Source organism: Haliotis cracherodii, unplaced genomic scaffold (assembly GCF_022045235.1).
Source record: "Haliotis cracherodii isolate W230 unplaced genomic scaffold, xgHalCrac1.p SCAF_10, whole genome shotgun sequence".
In the NCBI taxonomy this organism is placed as follows: Eukaryota; Metazoa; Mollusca; class Gastropoda; order Lepetellida; family Haliotidae; genus Haliotis; species Haliotis cracherodii.
In genome coordinates this window covers 8,824,725-8,843,426 of record NW_027266265.1, presented here as the reverse complement: position 1 = coordinate 8,843,426, position 18,702 = coordinate 8,824,725, and the positions used below count along the sequence as shown (strand labels likewise).

The following is an 18,702-nucleotide window of genomic DNA, read 5'->3' as shown; positions in this document are numbered from 1 at the left end:
ATCACATTAGTGTCAAAAGGGCAGAGAATTCGATGATATAAATTATTTCATTGGATTCATAAAATGGAGGTCAAATTTGTTTGCCTCAGTACGTCTGAGGCTGTACATGTATACGAGCCTATTCCAAGGATTCTTTTTAATTATACCCATGACGCCCTCTACATATTCTTGGTCGTATCGTGAATGAGCAAAAAAACACAAACATGGCGAAGACGGTAAAAAGGATAAAGTTTGTGACAGAGGTGGACATCCATTGACAATGTGTTGGACAGTCTCATTAAATTCATTGCATAATCTACATTTCCCTTTTAAATTTTGTTTGTGAAATTTACGGAGTATTATTATTATCATTATTATTATTATTATTATTATTATTATTATTTGTATTAAATCAGATTTTCCTTTTATCATGCGTATATGTAGGTTATGCCGATTAACACTGCATCAAACTACACTTGGAAAAAGAACGGAAGCGATATGTAAAGTTAGTTTTTATAACTACTAAAAATTGTCAGCAATATCCTCGGTAACAGCTGCGCTTTATTTTTAAACGCATCACTCAAGAATAATGAATTTCAGTAACATATTCTCTTGTTAATGTGAAACACGCTGGTACGAAACACATTGCAAAAATGGGTCAACATAAATATTGTTTTTTTCTCAAACAATTAAACGTTTATAATATTAACATAGTTTGTATAAATGGAAAACTAATTGTTCTAACGAATGAAGATCCTTTTGGAAACAGGGATACTGGACATCAAATGTCCTGAAAAGACCGTTACGATAGTGTGCTCATGCCATCAACCACTGGTTGTCCGATCCAGAAAGAATTACTTGGACAAACGTGTGATATCGGTGCATTTGCTCCGTGTGAGATATAGAGATTACTACACGAGTCTCTGTCAGATACCATTGATCTTAAGAGTTGTTTCAAAAAGTATCTAACGAGCGAAAGCGAGTTAGATACGCTTTGTAGCAACGAGTTGTAAGATCAATGGTATCTGACAGGCACGAGTGTAGTAATCTGTTTCTTACACACCCTAAAATCGCACCTTTTTAGCATCGAATCAATGCATTTTGTCTATTCTGATGATCGCAGTAGCGCATTAATACATAACACCACTGTCATAAGTGACGTCATCCTATGTACTGCTTACTACTTATAAATAATGTGACCCTACACAAAAAGGTTTCCGCCATATCTGAGGATTATCAAGGCGATGATGATAATGCAAACTAGATGAAAAGAAAGAACACGCTGAATGCCGAGTTAAAAGTTTACACTTTAAAGAAATTACCAAATATGTACAACAATGTTTACTTCCGTATGACATCACTACCGGTGACCGACTTTTACAAAATGGCGTGTTCACTGACAACAGTACGCGGGATTTCCAGCGGAGGATTTTCGTTACTTGAGGGATCGTATATACATAAGTAATCGGAAACTTCTGACAATCTGTGTACTGTTATTTGTTTACCATGCTTTTCAATGCAACAAAGAGAATTAGTCAGAAATGCAGATAACTACCGTCGTCGTTGTGCGTGATTTAGCGTCAGTCATGGCGTCACACAGGACGGAAACTTTTACGGTTTCTGTTGAATACACCACATCATTGTAAATATAATCCAATATGGCGGAACGTACACTTTGGCGTTCGTGAATGCGTATTTGCCAAAACATTCCAAAAGGGCTCTGGGCTTATCAGCGACGTTTCAGAATTATCAATAGTGATTTGATACCCGTGATCACTAAAATGCATTTTTTTATACTTTAATTATTCAAGTAAATATCCGATATTTAGGTTTCAAAACATTCAGTAAATAACGCCGTGAATTGTGATTTGGTGAGATTTACGATGTACCTAGTTTTCAGAAGTCATTTTAATTAATATTGCTTTGCCTAAAATTACAGTAAATGATAGACAGAAGGGGGAATTTAGAACTGTGATGTGTATTAGTTTGTGTGATGTATGTTGAATTTTATTCGATTTCGAAGTGAGGGTTGAAGAGGAGGGACATATGTGTCGTTGTGGCATTCAAGGGGTTCATACTAAATTATGAAAAAAACGTTAAAATTGACATAACAACAGATAGCGTAACTGGATAATAATAACGAACAAACTCGCAGAAGAGGACGAGTTTGTTTATTATTATCAATAATAATTACACGGTCCTGTGGTTCAACACAGACGTAGGTGAACATTCGACTGAAGCACGAGCAACTTATCAATGACTTGCAATCAGAAAAGTAGTCCGTCATCATCTGACCTCCGGTCATCACCATAGAGTAGCCAATCACTGGCCTGGAATTCGATCTCACGCATATGTTTGATACCAGTTCTCTTAAAAGGTTTTCTCACCCACAGGTGTGTAAGAAAAATAAAGAATACTAAACTAGCTCCGTGTAATACCAATTTTATGAAACGATTGATTAGTTCTGGTATCTGTCGAGCGAAAGCGTGGATTTGCGTTGATCGATGCTCATGATGTCAATCACTGTTTTGTTTTTGTCCAGACTCGATGATTTACAGACTGCCGTCATATAGCTGTAATTTTGCTGAGTGCGGCACTAAACAATAAATAAATAAACAAACAAAGAATTTCATTCATTACTTTCCGCTTATATTTTTTAACAAAATTCAGTGTCGTTTGTGAGTCGCAGACATCTACGCGATCTACAGCATGATGCTATGGAGTTTAACGGAATCATACTTCAAACACGGCAAAAGTTTACACGTATTAATTTAATACCATTCAATGCCCTACCTTTAGACTTCAGGAGTCCGTTCCACAAATCTATCGCAGCACTAAGGTTATCGTCACTCATAGACTTTAATAGGACTGTCGTGCTACGACCAGGCATCTCCACCACAAAGTTAACAATCAAGTCAAAATACCAAAATACCCTATGACGTAATTTGTGTTATTTTGTTGCAAGATCCGTCGGCCATGTGAAGTTGGTCTAGCAACATGGTTGCTAGGGTCATCACGTGTGCATAAGCTCTTCTCAGTGAACTATCATCTCTACACGCAATGCCGTTGAATAAGCCGAGCGATGATGGGAGTTTTCATTATTTACCGCAGTACGTAAGCAAGCGCGTTGACAAAGGGATCTTAGCGCAACGACTGCCGTAACTCTACGTAGGAGTCTTAGTTGTAAGATCGGTTTGTGGAGCGAGGCCTTCGCCTCTTTCCTTTTTATCTGTATGTTATCCGCTTACTGAAATACTTCAGTGTCTCATTGGTCACATCCCCCATCCATTGTACATACCCATCCAAATTATTTTGTAATTCTTATGCTGTTTAACGCGTGACACTAAAATAAAAATAGACTTCTAATCTTCTACCCACGGGAGGGGCGGTGGGGTAGCCTAGTGGTTAAAGCGTTCCGTCGTCACGCTAAAGACCCGGGTTCGATTTCCATTTTGTAGATTCAGCCATATGGGGATGTATTTCAACACGGTTGATTAACGTAAGTCCAGGAGATCAGGGATGATTAATCCGAGTTAAAGGTTGTAAAAGTGATTGTATTGTTTTCCTCTGTCAGGTCAATGGCGACGCAGTGACGTCATTGGTAAAATATTAATCAACACCAATGTAAAGTTGTAGACCTTTTGTTCAGAATCGGTCAGGCGTCCAACAATGCCGACCGCGCCGAAGATGAGCCGTTGTAAGACCTATGAATTACATTATCACGCGAGGACACTTCTCCTTACCTCAATGAACAGGATCAAACGAATGCGAATACATATGTCAAACTAAAAAAAGATAAGACAGAGATTTCACTTCATTTGAGAGTTATTTCAGAACACCAAATATACTGGCGTTAGTACAGTTGTACTTCAGGGAACGCGGCAGTCACCAAATGAGACAAACCAGTGGTTGATATTATGATGACCTCTCATTGCATTCGTGTGTCTTGACACATACTATGCTATGTAGTCGACTCAAAATACAGTAAACTACGGTTATAACGAACTCATTTTTCAGTCCCGACCGTTTGTTGCATAAATGTCGTATATAATTATGCTTATTCCGAACTAAAATTAGTGGTCCCTTCGGGTTCGTTAAAACCGTGGTTTACTGTGCAAGGTTCGAGAGATTGTAATAATTTATGTAACAACATGCAAACCGTGTTTTATATCAAACCTTTGTTCACTTGTTTGTTGTTTAACGCCGTACACAGCAGTATTCTAGCTATATGACAGCGGTCTGTAAATAATCGAGTCTGGACCAGACAATCCCGTGACTTTGGGAACAGTTGTATGGAGTAAGGCTTGTCCGTCATTCGCAAAAGCTTCATGATAATCATTAACACCCAAAACCTTGTAAATAAAAGCGACAAAACACTAAGTTTCCATAATCATAAGAAATTTCTACTAAAGGACATTCCGTATATATTTTCACTTGTCAATTCAAAGTCGTTGTTCACCTGAAAAAAACACACGGGACCATATGGTCCAAAATCAAATCAGGTATATTTTTGGTCACTGCTGCGTCAAATTTTAAATGTTTACCAAAGTAATCTTTGAAAGCTCAACGAGGTCTCTAATGTTGTAACCCTGATAAAAACACTTTCGAGAAAGAGTCGTATGCCTCTCTATAAAATCTTCGCCGAAAGAGCATGTTCTATTGAACCTGACAAGTTGTAAGATATAGCGGATGGAGCTGTTGTTTGAAATACCCAGTCCACCTCCCACCAAAATAACAATGTCATCTGTATATCTACAAAACAAAGAAAACGATGTGAAATAATCCCCGGATTGTTTTCCAAAATGTTCACATCAATATAAATTGAATTCTGAACACACATAAAAGTCTGATCAGATTGAGTCCAATGATCAGTCTAATGCTTGCCTCCGTCAATGTTACCGTATGACGAGAGAACAGATTAACGGTAACGTGAAAAGCTGGCGAACTTACCAGTGCCGTCGGTTAAGCGCTGCACGTATTATCCAGTGTTGGCGTGGGCTTCCCGTTATGATAACTGTTCAGTTCTATCTAACAGTAACCTGCTAACTGTCAACGGCTGTTGGAGATCGATATCCCGACCTGAAGTGTTTGTACTTTTCTGTCCAATCACCAATCAGGTATGTAGTGATATAGAATATTCTTTAGCGTGTCTCTTATGAACGTGACCCGCATATTACAACTCATTCACAGTGCTTTATTAATTCCCTGTGCACTAGAACGGTCGTTTGTAATGTCTCGATTTGTTAGTTCTACAAACCATGTATTAATAATGTGCTTTCTATCTCATCACGTGTTATTGCAAATTTGCTTCAGTCAAAGAATCAAGTTAATGTGGGCGTGTGTGTGTGTGTGTGTGTGTGTGTGTGTGTGTGTGCGTGCGCGCGCGTGTGTGTATGTGTATGTCTGCTTGTACTTGTCGGACAAAATGCCGGTTTTATAGTGCAAGCCCCCTGAGATACCATGTCGCAGTTTAACATGAATACCCGACTCAGACACAGAATACTGACTCCGAACCGACCTGTCCGTGTTCTATCTTTTGAACGAGGGGCGGTCGGATAGCCTAGTGGTTAAAGCGTTCGCTCGTCACGCCGAAGACCCGGGTTCGATTCCCGACATGGGTACAATGTGTGAAGCCCATTTCTGGTGTCCCCCGCCGCGATATTGCTGGAATATTGCTAAAAGCGGCGCAAAGCCACACTCACTCACTCAATCACTCAATCACTATCTTTTTAACGAAGAGCCTTCGGCCAGCTGTTCAGAAACCTCATGAGGAAATTAAGATTTATAATATATAAATGAAGAGAGTTTCATTGTGTTTCTTGGGCTTTAATAGCCACATAAATAACTTAACAAGGTTTAATGTATCACGACATCAAGGTACATTAAGTACTTGGGAACCTATTACTAGAGTCAAGCCAATGGCTGTTATGTCTTAATGACGCATCTTCAGTCAACACATGATCTCATTATCGGAAAAAATATGATATTCTCTCGTTTAGTATGAAAACAATTTTCACATCGGTGTTTCTACATTATCAGCAGTGATATATTAAATCATAAGAACACATAAAAGATATCAACTAAACCCTCGCTTTGCAATCATGTGTGATGCATGCTTCCATTGGGGTTGACTTGTATCCAAGCCTGATGGTGCCACTTTGGAAGCATAATTTTGATTCGAAATTTCTCGTTACTGGTATTTCAATCATTAGGTTTTCGTAAACATTTAATTTACCTCTTCCTCGGAAAAAGCATGTTTCGCAGATCGTTTTGTCACCAAATAGTGAATTAATTTGTGAATTAAATGTCCTTTGTCACATTTTCCTTATTAACAGAAAGAGGAATATATTTTACTCCTTTAACCCAAGTCATACCAAGGAAAGTACAGTGCACAAACGATCATTGTTTAATTGTGGATAGGAGAATGTCCAAGGGTAGAAGGCTCGCTTGCTGGGGTGCAAACGGAGGGTCGGGTTTGTGAGATCAAGCGTATAATTTAGGAGGCCATTTCCTTCAACAAGACTATATGTATGAAGCCTCGGTTTTTATGGCACCGCTTCCACTGTATATTCGTTTCAGCTTTTGAAAACGATAAACAAGACTAAAGTGTAAATAAGTCATATTTACATGCCCTTTCAATGATTGGAATACGATATTTGCACTAACGTGTCACGATCTATCCATGTATACTCATGAGACTTGCAATTTCAATATTAGGCACGGTGCAATTTGTATTCCTTATATATAATATTAACGACACGGGATAGAGTCAGCTAATATTCTTAAAAAGTCATTAAAACAACTGATGACGACAGTAGGAAGTCGGTGACATCATTCAAGCACATTCAAAAAGCATTCAAATCAAGCACCGTCCATTCTATTATGAGTCCATTCAGGAAACCGTAATTCGTTCGTGGGGATGGCCTATTTCGGTTTATGAAAACATTAACGCAACAATACTTTATCCTTCCTTCCATACAGGGAGACACTAGTTAGGCCTGTCGTCTATTGCTCTCAAACATGCTATAGAGAGTTGCGTCCCTTCGGAGTGCCAAATATCGATGATCGTGGGTTCGAATCCCAGATCAGCCCTGGTAATGGTTCTTGCTTTAAGCACCCTACCCGTGTTCGTGGGTTTTATTAAAGTGGTAAAGACCTGCATTATGTTTCGCTTTTCATTTGCAGGACTCGTGTTGTTGACCTGACACGTCAAATTAAGCTTAACGACGCAGTGACTTTGTCAACGCGCATGTTGACGGGGAATTAGCTCTTGGGGGAATAAGAACAAATTCGACATCACTGTCGCGGAACACTTTATGCACAACATGTAAACAATAAACAACAATTGCACAATGAGCGGAATACCTGTTCTGACAACACAAACACAGCAATGAGCGGACCTTCCAGCTCAGGCGTACTATAGGTGAGCGGAGCTCCAGCTCACCTCAGGGCGTTTCCTACGAACGGCACATCCTGCTCGAGGTCGTCCCTATGCCAGCACTCGGAATACCAAGCCTGACTAACACCCTAGTAACTGTGTAATGGTAGCACATATATAGTACTGAACAACAATGGAAATACAATGACGTTGCTCTGGACATGGGACTTCCGGGGGTGACGTACCGACACAACTCAGGGGATGAACAATCAAGACAATAAATGTCCTACTATAAATAAAAGTAATTAACGGGAAGTGATAAAGTAGCCCAGTTTGGCTGTCAGTCAATATACAATGAAATGTTGGTGAGGATTAACAACGGGGATTAGAGCCTAAAACGTAATGACAATTAAGTTATGGAGACATGGCTACAGGGTAATTTGCCTTTGGAGTCAAATGTACTGCAGACAATGGTAGTCATAAATCAGTCGCTATGACAACTTTAACGAACATTGAACGGAGAAAACTGCACATCAAATGACATTAATTAAATTAAGGTCAGAGACCTCTGCATACTTGAACATGCAATTGGGCCAAGAAGAATTGCAAACGTCAGTCTAAGTGGGAGTTGTGGGCCATGTATGCTTGAATTGGATATCACACCATCGATTTTCACGATTGACAAGTCATTTCCTGACCAATGTGTTCATCTTCATGTCTGCAGCTCCGAGATGTACGTAACACCAACCTAACGATCCTTCTACCCTGTCATAACGATCCCTAGCACCACTTAAATCGAACGTTGATACACGCAATTATATAGATTGTCTCTGATGCCAAGAAACAATAATATTAATTTACCTCTTGATTGCCTAATCTCGGCTTTTGATTCTATGGTGCTACATGACTTGGAAAATGGATCAGAAATACGGGGATACAAAAATCTACAAATTATTGACCGTGCATCTGTAAAATTTCATAAAATTGCCACAGGATTAAGAGCATTGACTCCAAATTATATGGTTTATGGGGAATTGGGCAAGGAACCTCTCCACCTACATGTACATATCTCAAAACTAGTTACTTAATTCTGGCGTAATATCGCTACAACTACGGTGTGATCAGAAACTTTCCCAAATGGTTTATCGCCATATAAGATACCTACGCGATAAATCGCAAAGAACAATGAAGAAAGAAGCGTAGTGTATATAACGATAAAACATTGTTCTAACATGACGTCATTTCGGGAGTTTCGAACGTGGGCTCGCAACTTGAACTACGTTATTTTTGAGAGGGAAGTGTTTAGTAAGTTCCCCCTAGATGTAGCTCAGCAACGCAGACGAACGCAATGGCCGAACAATATCTTTCAAAAGTTGGAGAGATATGACAATTGGTTTCGAGAGAAAAGGTACAGACAAACGACGTGAAAATTGTGAGAATATCCAGGAAATACCAAACGCTTCAAACTCCACTCTCCCACCATCGAGGACCCTACACTCCCCCGCTCCAAACTCCACTCTCCCATCATCGAGAACAGACTGTCGCCCGCTCCAAACTCCACTCTCCCACCATCGAGAACCACACTCTCTCCTGCTCCAAACTCCACTCTCACACCATCGAGAACCCAACTCTCCTCCGCGCCAAACTCCACTCTCACAACATCGAGGACCCAACTCTCTCGTGCTCCAAACTCCACTCTCCCACCACCGAGGACCCAACTCTCTCCTGCTCCAAACTCCACTCTCACACCATCGAGGACCCAACTCTCTCCTGCTCCAAACTCCGCTCTCCCACCACCGAGAATCCAACTCTCTCCTGCTCCAAACTCCACTCTCACACCATCGAGAACCCAACTCTCTCCTGCTCCAAACTCCACTCTCACACCATCGAAGACCCAACTCTCTCCTGCTCCAAACTACACTCTCCCACCATCGAGAACCCAACTCTCGCCCGCTACAAACTCCACTCTCCCACCATCGAGGACCCAACTCTCTCCTGCTCCAAACTCCACTCTCCCACCATCGAGGACCCAACTCTCGCCCGCTACAAACTCCACTCTCCCACCATCGAGAACCCAACTCTCGCCCGCTACAAACTCCACTCTCACACCATCGAAGACCCAACTCTCTCCTGCTCCAAACTCCACTCTCACACCATCGAGGACCCAACTCTCTCCTGCTCCAAACTCCACTCTCACACCATCGAGGACCCAACTCTCGCCCGCTACAAACTCCACTCTCCCACTATCGAGGACCCAACTCTCTCCTGCTCCAAACTCAACTCTCCCACCATCGAGAACCCACCTCTCGCCCGCTCCAAACTCCACTCTCCCACCATCGAGAACCCAACTCTCTCCTGCTCCAAACTCCACTCTCCCACCATCGAGAACCAAACTCTCTCCCGCTCCAAACTCAACTCTCACACCATCGAGGACCCAACTCTCGCCCGCTCCAAACTCCACTCTCCCAACATCGAGGACTCAACTCTCCCCCGCTCCAAACTCCACTCTCCCAACATCGAGAACTCAACTCTCCCCCGCTCCAAACTTCACTCTCCCACCATCGAGAACCCAACTCGCTCCCGCTCCAAACTCCTCTCTCCCACCATCGAGGACCCAACTCTCGCCCGCTTCAAACTCCACTCTCTCACCATCGAAGACGCAACCACAGCCATGACAATGGATTCATTTAACAGCCCTAAGTTCAAACAAAATTAGTCGTGTTCTTTTTAATATTTTAACAGTTAAACAAACCGCATTGCATTCATGAAACACGCATATTTCTAATTAAACAAATGTGAATTACTCCCTTATGCAGAATATCAATTATTATCTTTAAATGAGCTTGGTGAAAATGGAATTGTCGACCGGAATATAGACAAACAAAGCGATAATCCATATTATCACTACCATCACCATTTTTGTTCACTTATGGGTCTAAATAAGGGGGTTAGTTGTATAATCAGAAACGTAATATCAAAGACCTTAAGGGACAGGACACCCTCGTCGAGCTCGAAGACGTACAACAGAACCAAGAGCAGCATATAATGACAGATGATATAATCTGTAATCGGTAACATCACTCATGCTGGCCTGTTGATAGCACTCTATTGCAATTCACGTGATCACGATGCAATTAACAAGCAATAGATTACAAGCTTCAGCTGTCGCGCTCGCACATCCAAACAGCAAGGGACTCCTTTCAGGTAATAGATATCCCTACGAAAACAGTATGCTTATATGTTTTCCATCTCGTCTATCTAAACACACTCCCGTTTCTCACTGGCTCGTCGTTCGGACATCAGTAAGAGATATTCTATGATTTATATCTTATTACGCAGCGTATCGATTTTATACGGACAATATATATTTATACATGTATTTTATCTATCGGGAATTGATTACCATTATGTGAACGTTTGTTGGGAAGGTGTGGTTTTGGGTTCACCATCGTTCACATCGTTCACCATTTTCTGCTTCCAAGGATCCATGGGTCAATATTTGCCGGAATTTGACACGACGTCTTGGACATCAGTGTGGTCGTTGCTGTGCTACATGACTGTTTCGCCGACATTGGTAGAAAGTGCATGACAACATTCGCTGGGTTTTTTTATTACTTCACCCTTGTCTCTTTAAATGGAAGGTTATAGGCGCAGAGTAAACGCCAAATACCATTACAACGTTTTCGAAATACGTAGGTTAAAGATTGGAAACCTTGTGAATGCGATATTTGACCGTATCAATCGGAGAATAAGGAGGTAAGAGATATATCTGTCGGAGAACGACCCTTTAAGATATTTATCTGCCCGAGAGCGACCCAGTATTTAGGTGTATCTGTCGAAGAACGACCCAGTGTTAGGTCTATCTGTCGGAGAACGACCTGTTTGAGATTTATGTGTCGGAAAACGACCCTATAAGAGATCTATCTGTGAGAGATCGACTAGGTGAGAGATCTGTCTGTCGGATAAAGATTAGGGGATAGATATATCTTTCGGAGAATAAGCAGGTAATGGATCTATCTGTCGGAGATTGAGCAGGTAATAGATCTATCTGTCGGAGATTGAGCAGGTAATAGATCTAACTGTCGGAGATTGAGCAGGTAATAGATCCATCTGTCGGAGATTAAGCAGGTAATAGATATATCTGTCGGAGATTGAGCATGTAATAGATCTATCTGTCGGAGATTGAGCAGGTAATAGATCTATCTGTCGGAGATTGAGCAGGTAATAGATCTATCTGTCGGAGATTGAGCATGTAATAGATCTATCTGTCGGAGATTGAGCATGTAATAGATCTATCTGTCGGAGATTGAGCAGGTAATAGATCTATCTGTCGGAGATTGAGCAGGTAATAGATCTATTTGTCGGAGATTGAGTAGGTAATAGATCTATCTGTCGGAGAATAACCAGGTAATAGATCTATCAGTCGGAGATTGAGCATGTAATTGATCTATCTGTCGGAGATTGAGCAGGTAATAGATCTATTTGTCGGAGATTGAGCAGGTAATAGATCTATCTGTCGGAGAATAAGCAGGTAATGGATCTATCAGTCGGAGATTGAGCATGTAATTGATCTATCTGTCGGAGATTGAGCATGTAATAGATCTATCTGTCGGAGATTGAGCATGTAATAGATCTATCTGTCGGAGATTGAGCATGTAATAGATCTATCTGTCGGAGTTTGAGCAGGTAATAGATCTATCTGTCGGAGATTGAGCAGGTAATAGATCTATCTGTCGGAGGTCATTCCTAGGCGGGGAGATCAGCCGTAATATAAGACTTGGGTTCGTCTTAGTAAGACTGGAGGGGGCACGGGTAGCCCAGTCGTCTAATGCGCCGCAATTCGCTGTCCCTTGGACACGCAAGAAACCAATGATTGTGGGTTCGAATCACGGTTCGCCTCGATTATGTTTCTTGGTTTGTCAGCACCATACCCGTGCTCGTGGGTTTCACCGAAGTGGTAAACGTCTAAGACCTGTCAGGCTCGAGCACACTGGAACTTGAAGTCATGGAAGAGGATCCATTGGTCTGACGAGAGTCGGTTTTTATTGCAAAACACTGATGGTAAGACTCGTGTCTGGAGGCAAAGAGGAATATCTTATCATCAGCGCAACATCAGGAAAGAGTGGCATGTGGTGGCGGCTCAGTGATGGTATATGGATGCTGCTTTTATTATTGCTCTTTTGGACAAAGGTACCAAGATACCATTTTGGACGGTGCCTTATTTTCCTAACCGTGTACTTGAACTCGTCTTCATGGACGACAATGCCCGACCCCACCGAGCATGAGCTGTAACTGACCATCTCCAGACCAACGCCATTGAAACTCTGTCTTGGCCTTCTCGAAGCCCAGACCTGAATCCAATCGAGCATCTGCGGGATCAGTTGGGACGCAGGGTTACAGCAAGATACCATCGAGTACAGAATCTCCAAGAATTCACCCAGCATTGCATCAGGTATGGCAACACGTCCCTCAGTTGAGGATCAGGCATCTGACCGCGAGCATGAGGACGAGGTGGCTACACCAGATGCTGACTCTCACTGTGATCATTTAACTGTGACACGGGTACAACGTTTCTAAGATCGCACGTATTCATCTGTCCATCTCATTCCTGACAGTTACCATACTTATACTGCCTCTATTCATCCCAAATTAAGGGGGCGGCCGAAGACCCGGGTTTGATTCCCGACATGGGTACAATGTGTGAAGCCCATTTCTGGTGTCCCCCCGCCGTGATATTGCTGGAATATTGCTAAAAGCGGCGCAAAACCGAACTCACTCATCCCAAATTACGGTCCTAGTAGTCGCTCGCGAATAAAGCTGTTTCCATATTATTCATGAAATGATAAAATTTAACATTAACACTTTTGATTGCTTTTGTTTCACTTTCCAACTTTTCCTTACCTATCACTTTTCTGATGGCACGTTTTCCAGGTCACTAATCATGTGAAGTTAAGCAACGTCGGTCGCGAAGAGTCCTTGGATGGGTGATCGCGTTTCGGCAGCTTGGTTTCTGAGAGTCTGGGGATTCGGTTCTGCTCCACACTGAAGCACATGTAACACATGTGGCGTCTCCTTGGCCAAGTGACTTTGTTCGAAATGTGCCTCTGTTCACCCAGCAGTGAATGGGTACCCGGTAGGATGAGATGGCAATGTGGTTGGTAACCTTGTAGCGCCTAACAGGCAGCTTGGGTTGTATACTCCCCAGGCAGCTGAGAATGATTTTTGAGTGTACACTGATCCAGTGACTGGGGTAAGATTAGCGCTTTGAGCATGGGTTCTGAGTGGTACGGAAATATGTACAATGTAAATGGTCTATTATTTTTATTATTATTATTATTATTATTATTATTATTATTATTATTATTATTATTAAAATAATAAATGCAGCAAAGAGGGTTTTGGTGATCCTGGCACAGTCAGGCTGGTTAGGCTCATCATCAGCTCAGGACCCTTGTCCCCTATACACGCAGCCCAGACAACGAATGGGACTTCTCCCAGGAAGCGCTGCCTGGTCAAACCCACCCAGAACTTTTCAGAGAATGTGAAGACTCCCCAACACTGTAGTCTTCTGCATTATTATTATAATAATAATAATAATTATTATTATTATTATTTGTAGTAGTAGTAGTAGTAGTAGTAGTAGTAGTAGTAGTAGTAGTAGTAGTAGTAGTTGTAATAGTATCTGATCATCAAAAAATTAGGTGGTGCGATACTTTTGACGAGGTGTATATATCAACCTGGCACTTATAATGACCATTCTAATTTGTTTCACATATGGCGCCCGCAACAACGTGTAGACCTGATTAAACATTGACACAAGGCCATTGGGACATTTAATCTCTCTTTAATTGAGCTGACTATTCAAACGATTAATACAGCTTTTATGATTATTGTTGTGAAATGACCTAAGAAACACAAAGTCATAACGGTCATTCTTAAGTGTAAAAGTTCGTTTCACAGTATGGTTTTACGAAAAATATGATACATATATAGACACATTTGAAGTGTCGACCAGAATCCAATCGTGTGATGGACCCTTGTCAAAATAAATCTATGCTTGTCGTAAGAGGCGACTAACGGGATCGGGGGTCAGGCTCGCTGACTTGGTTGATGCATGTCATCATATCCCAGATTGCATAGATCGATGCTCATGATGTCAATCACTGGATTTCTGGTCTAGATTCGATTATTCACAGACCGCCGTCATATAAGTATCCACTGACTTAAAATGGTGATCGGGTGGTAAGCAGTCAGTCAAATCAAGTCATCTTCTCCGATACTCTGCATTAAGATACACCTCCTTTAAAGGCCGCTTCAGGAGAACAATGAACGAACTTTGACAGCCCACTCTGAATGAGCTGCATAGATTTTTGTCAGCTTTCTAAAACGATTCGGTTTCATTTTGTCACCACCTTGATTCGAAATTTCGATATGAAAAAATAAATTAAAAACCACTGAGAACACATTTATTTCTTCGACGGTACTACCTATTTGGTGTACCTACCACGGGACAAATCTACAAAACAATAAAATGACACCCCTTTACTTTCTCCATTCGGAACTTGTCGTTTTAGTTCGTTTTCGAGATACAAAAACTAGATATGCTGGTTTGAATACTTTGATTACTCGTACTGAGAATTTCGAAGCTTGAAACTGATTTGTTGATTAGAAACTGCACCTGGCGTGCCCTAAGTTGGTGTCACCAGATCTTAAAACAGAGAGGTATCGCATCGGAGTAAAAGATATGATGTGATGAGGGAGGTCAGGCACCGTGCCTTGACGTGTATGTCATTGAACCTCGACGGCGTAGAGCGGTCATCAGGCATTCATCAACCGTTTTACTTGGGCCAGACTCAACTACCTACATGCCGCCGTCAGGTAGATGGAATAACACTGCTGGAACTATGAATCCATGTGAACTGTTGTGCAACTACGTTTTTGATAAAGTGGTGGGTAGTCTTTCATCTTTGTTTTCGCAGTCACACTACATAGAAACCGAAATTGATCGCTCAGAAATAAAACCTGCGTCAGTCATCCAATATAAATTGTCGGTCTAAGTACACACTTGAAACTGGGATTGGACCAAAAAATTGGCATCAACACGTTGCTAGGCTGTACCTTGTTTCAAAACAAAGTAAACTGGGCTAAAGTTCAAATGAAATAAAAGTTAATATAGACTTTTTGTATATATTTGTAACAGAATTGTGTCCAGCAGTGTTTAAAAAACATTAAATGTTTTTGAGTAAAACCTCAATTTCATTTGACTTTCTTAGTCTACTGACTCCATATTATGTCAGTGAGAAATATATCAGCCTCTGAATCAAAAGTCGAATGTGCATCACAATTCAACGTGGACGTGTTTAGCAACATTCGTTTAATGTATAGGATATCGGATATTTGAGTGTGTTCAATCTTTTGCGATACTAACTACTTCTGTTTCGTTGGAGGATGTGAACGTGAAAAGCACTTCATACAGTTGTAAGAGATACTAACAAAGATGATGCAGTGTCAAGGAGCTTCATCGTCAACATCATCATCGATTACACGCGTCAGCCATCAGCCACCATCAGTCTTAATCTACATTGTTCCTGTTACAAATCTAGGCGATGTAACGCATGGGAAAAAAGCCTTCATGAATGATTAAAGGATTTATAATATTTATCAGAACTGCACGATTATACCAGTGAACAATACATACATGACGGCCAGAGACTCTATACACCGGGCAATAGAAAAACGTATAAACAGTATTGAACATGTTTGTGTGTTGCATATTGATTTCTGGTCAGCATCTTTTTTGATGAACTGTTTACTGTAGTACTGAGAATATCCCCGACGTTTAGAAGCAGGACAGCTATGACAGTGACATGCTCTTTTATTAAGCAGAATAATTCGCGCCATGACGCCTCGTGTTTTTAAATACACAATTGGTCTGATGAAACGTTATGTTTCGGTATTTTGTAAAGAATTATTTTTGCAGAAACTAGTTATGTTAAGAAAAAATAATTGTTCGCCGTACATGACAGAGGGGAAGTGAAATGGGGTTTAGCGTCGCGTTCAAGATTCTGTGTGTGTGTGTGTGTGTGTGTGTGTGTGTGTGTGTGTGTGTGTGTGTGTGTGTGTGTGTGTGTGTGTGTGTGTGTGTGTGTGTGTGTGTGTGTGCTTGTACCTGTCAGAATGAAAACACTTCTGCCCCTCTCAGACACATCATACTGAATTCGTCAAGTCCCTGTTTTAATCCCATTAATGCAGAGTAACACCAAGTACCATCGCCTTGGATCGAACCACCGGCCTTCCGTTCTCCCTACAGACGCTCTATCCACTAGTCCTCTGAGAGAGTTCTTCTGGGTTTCCTGAACACAATACTGTTATTCCCCTTCCCACAAAAAGCGGCGTTAAATCCAACTCACTCACTCACTCACTCACTCACTCACTCACTCACTCACCCACCCACCCACTCACTCACTCACTCACTCACCCACCCACCCACCCACTCACTCACTCACTCACTCACTCACTCACTCACTCACTTACTCACTCACTCACACAACCCTTGCACTGATCCATGAGCGCACATCCCACTCACATTTCGTCAAGGCGACCGAGTGTTTCCATGAGCCTAAACACTGGTCTTTGGAAGTCTTACCATGTTCTTCCCCGGGGCATCAAGCGTGATATCTAAGGTTTCAGACAAAAGCAATTGTAAAAGCTCGCTTCCTGACCGAACAGATAGATGGATAATTGCTACCAGATGAAAGCGTCGTGACATTTGAAAAGCTTCAAACAGATCGAACAAAACATGGATTACGACTGTTGTACATCGTCTGCGGTTGATGATGAGGAGATGAACGTGTTCAGGTTCCAAGGGATATAAATCTGCCGGTGTGAGAGATTTCACTCTTCTATGAGTACAGTCTTCTCGCTGGTAATGGTTCAATACGGTGTTCATCTAGGTAATTGATTATAGTCAGGATACAGGTACATGTACACCGCCAGGCGGTACGCGTGACAGACGGAACTTGTCTTCAGCAGCATCAACTTTGAGCGGGACAAAGATGGAGGATGGTGGAACAAAGACAAAACACCTAAATCCATCCCCTGGGAAATTTTCAAATGGAGCTTCATCGCAAACGCCTTAAATAGTATCAGTCATCACTTATTTATTGCAACACCTGAAAGTTTATTTGTTCACGGAGTGCCAATTATACATTGACAACCTTAATCAACGATAATCCCGCAATATCATCTTGGTACAGCTTTTCCCATGGGAATTACATTTAACTGTAAAACACAGTATTATCCTACACGTGTTTTAAAGTGATTGGATAAGGTCTTCGGGCATCGGGTTTCCTGTTAGAAAATACTTCAGGACAGACACAAGTCGGTGACGACTATGAGATTATTGGACTGACTTGTCGTACATTTTGCAGTAGGACAGTTGGTAGGAATATGTATCTCGAGACAGTCTGTAGCAACATGTATCTCGAGACAGTCTGTAGCAATGTGTATTTATGGACCGTCTGTAGCAATATGTGTCCCTAGACAGTCTGTAGCAATATGTATCTCTAGATGCGTATCTCTAGACAGTCTGTAGCAATATGTATCTCTAGACAGTCTGTAGCAATATGTATCTCGAGACAGTCTGTAGCAATATGTATCTCTAGACAGTCTGTAGCAATCTGTATTAATGGACCGTCTGTAGCAATATGTATCTCTAGACAGTCTGTAAGAAGATGTATCCCTAGACAGTCTGAAGGAAGTTGTACATCCAAGACAGTCTGTTGGAATATGTCGATCGATACAGTCTCGGGGAATATATACATCAAGACAGTCTGTAGGGTTAGGTTCGTCAAGGTAGTCTGTGTGCATAGCCAGATGTTTGTTCAGACACAAGGTGTACTCGAACTGTCATGATAAGTTTTGAGTAGTTCAAAAACGTGACATGCCCCGTTAGACAAGATCAATTGCTTCACTTAAACACATTTTTTTAAAAGGGTTTGTCCAAAGAGCAAAACAGTATTTATTATTTACACGCGTATCAAATCCATGGCGCGCTTAAGCATTTCCTTGGATATCGGCTTCGGGTTTTCAAGTAGACTAAGGTGCGAAAAGCAGAATCAATGAATTCAATATATGTCATCCAACATTCTTTTTTTTCACAATTTGCCAGTTGCCTTTTTATCATAGCAGCAAAATGTGTGTCTGTTGTATCGATCACTTGCCTAAACCGATTTAACGAGATTGATTTTATCAACTCAATATTTACAGAGTTCACTGTTAAACGGAACTAGACGTTTGGGAGTTCCAACAAAGATGGATCATTGTATGCGTCACGGGTAAATAAT

General features: G+C 41.4%; 2 protein-coding genes across 2 annotated transcripts in view; one reads left to right on the top strand and one right to left on the bottom strand.

Moving 5' to 3' along the window:
• The window catches only part of LOC139454042 (atrial natriuretic peptide receptor 2-like), a 45,609-nt gene extending 40,622 nt beyond the window's left edge, over nucleotides 1-4,987 (bottom strand). The window contains exon 1 of the mRNA XM_071235528.1: nucleotides 4,930-4,987. The gene's annotated coding sequence lies outside the window, so the exon portion shown is untranslated. The remainder of the gene's footprint in view (nucleotides 1-4,929) is intronic.
• Nucleotides 1-10,073, top strand: part of LOC139447455 (ubinuclein-2-like) — a 39,446-nt gene extending 29,373 nt beyond the window's left edge. Inside the window, exon 2 of the mRNA XM_071228820.1 lies at nucleotides 8,804-10,073. Coding sequence (XP_071084921.1) covers nucleotides 8,804-10,073 — 1,270 coding nt within the window. The remainder of the gene's footprint in view (nucleotides 1-8,803) is intronic.
• Nucleotides 10,074-18,702: the final 8,629 nt, after the last annotated feature.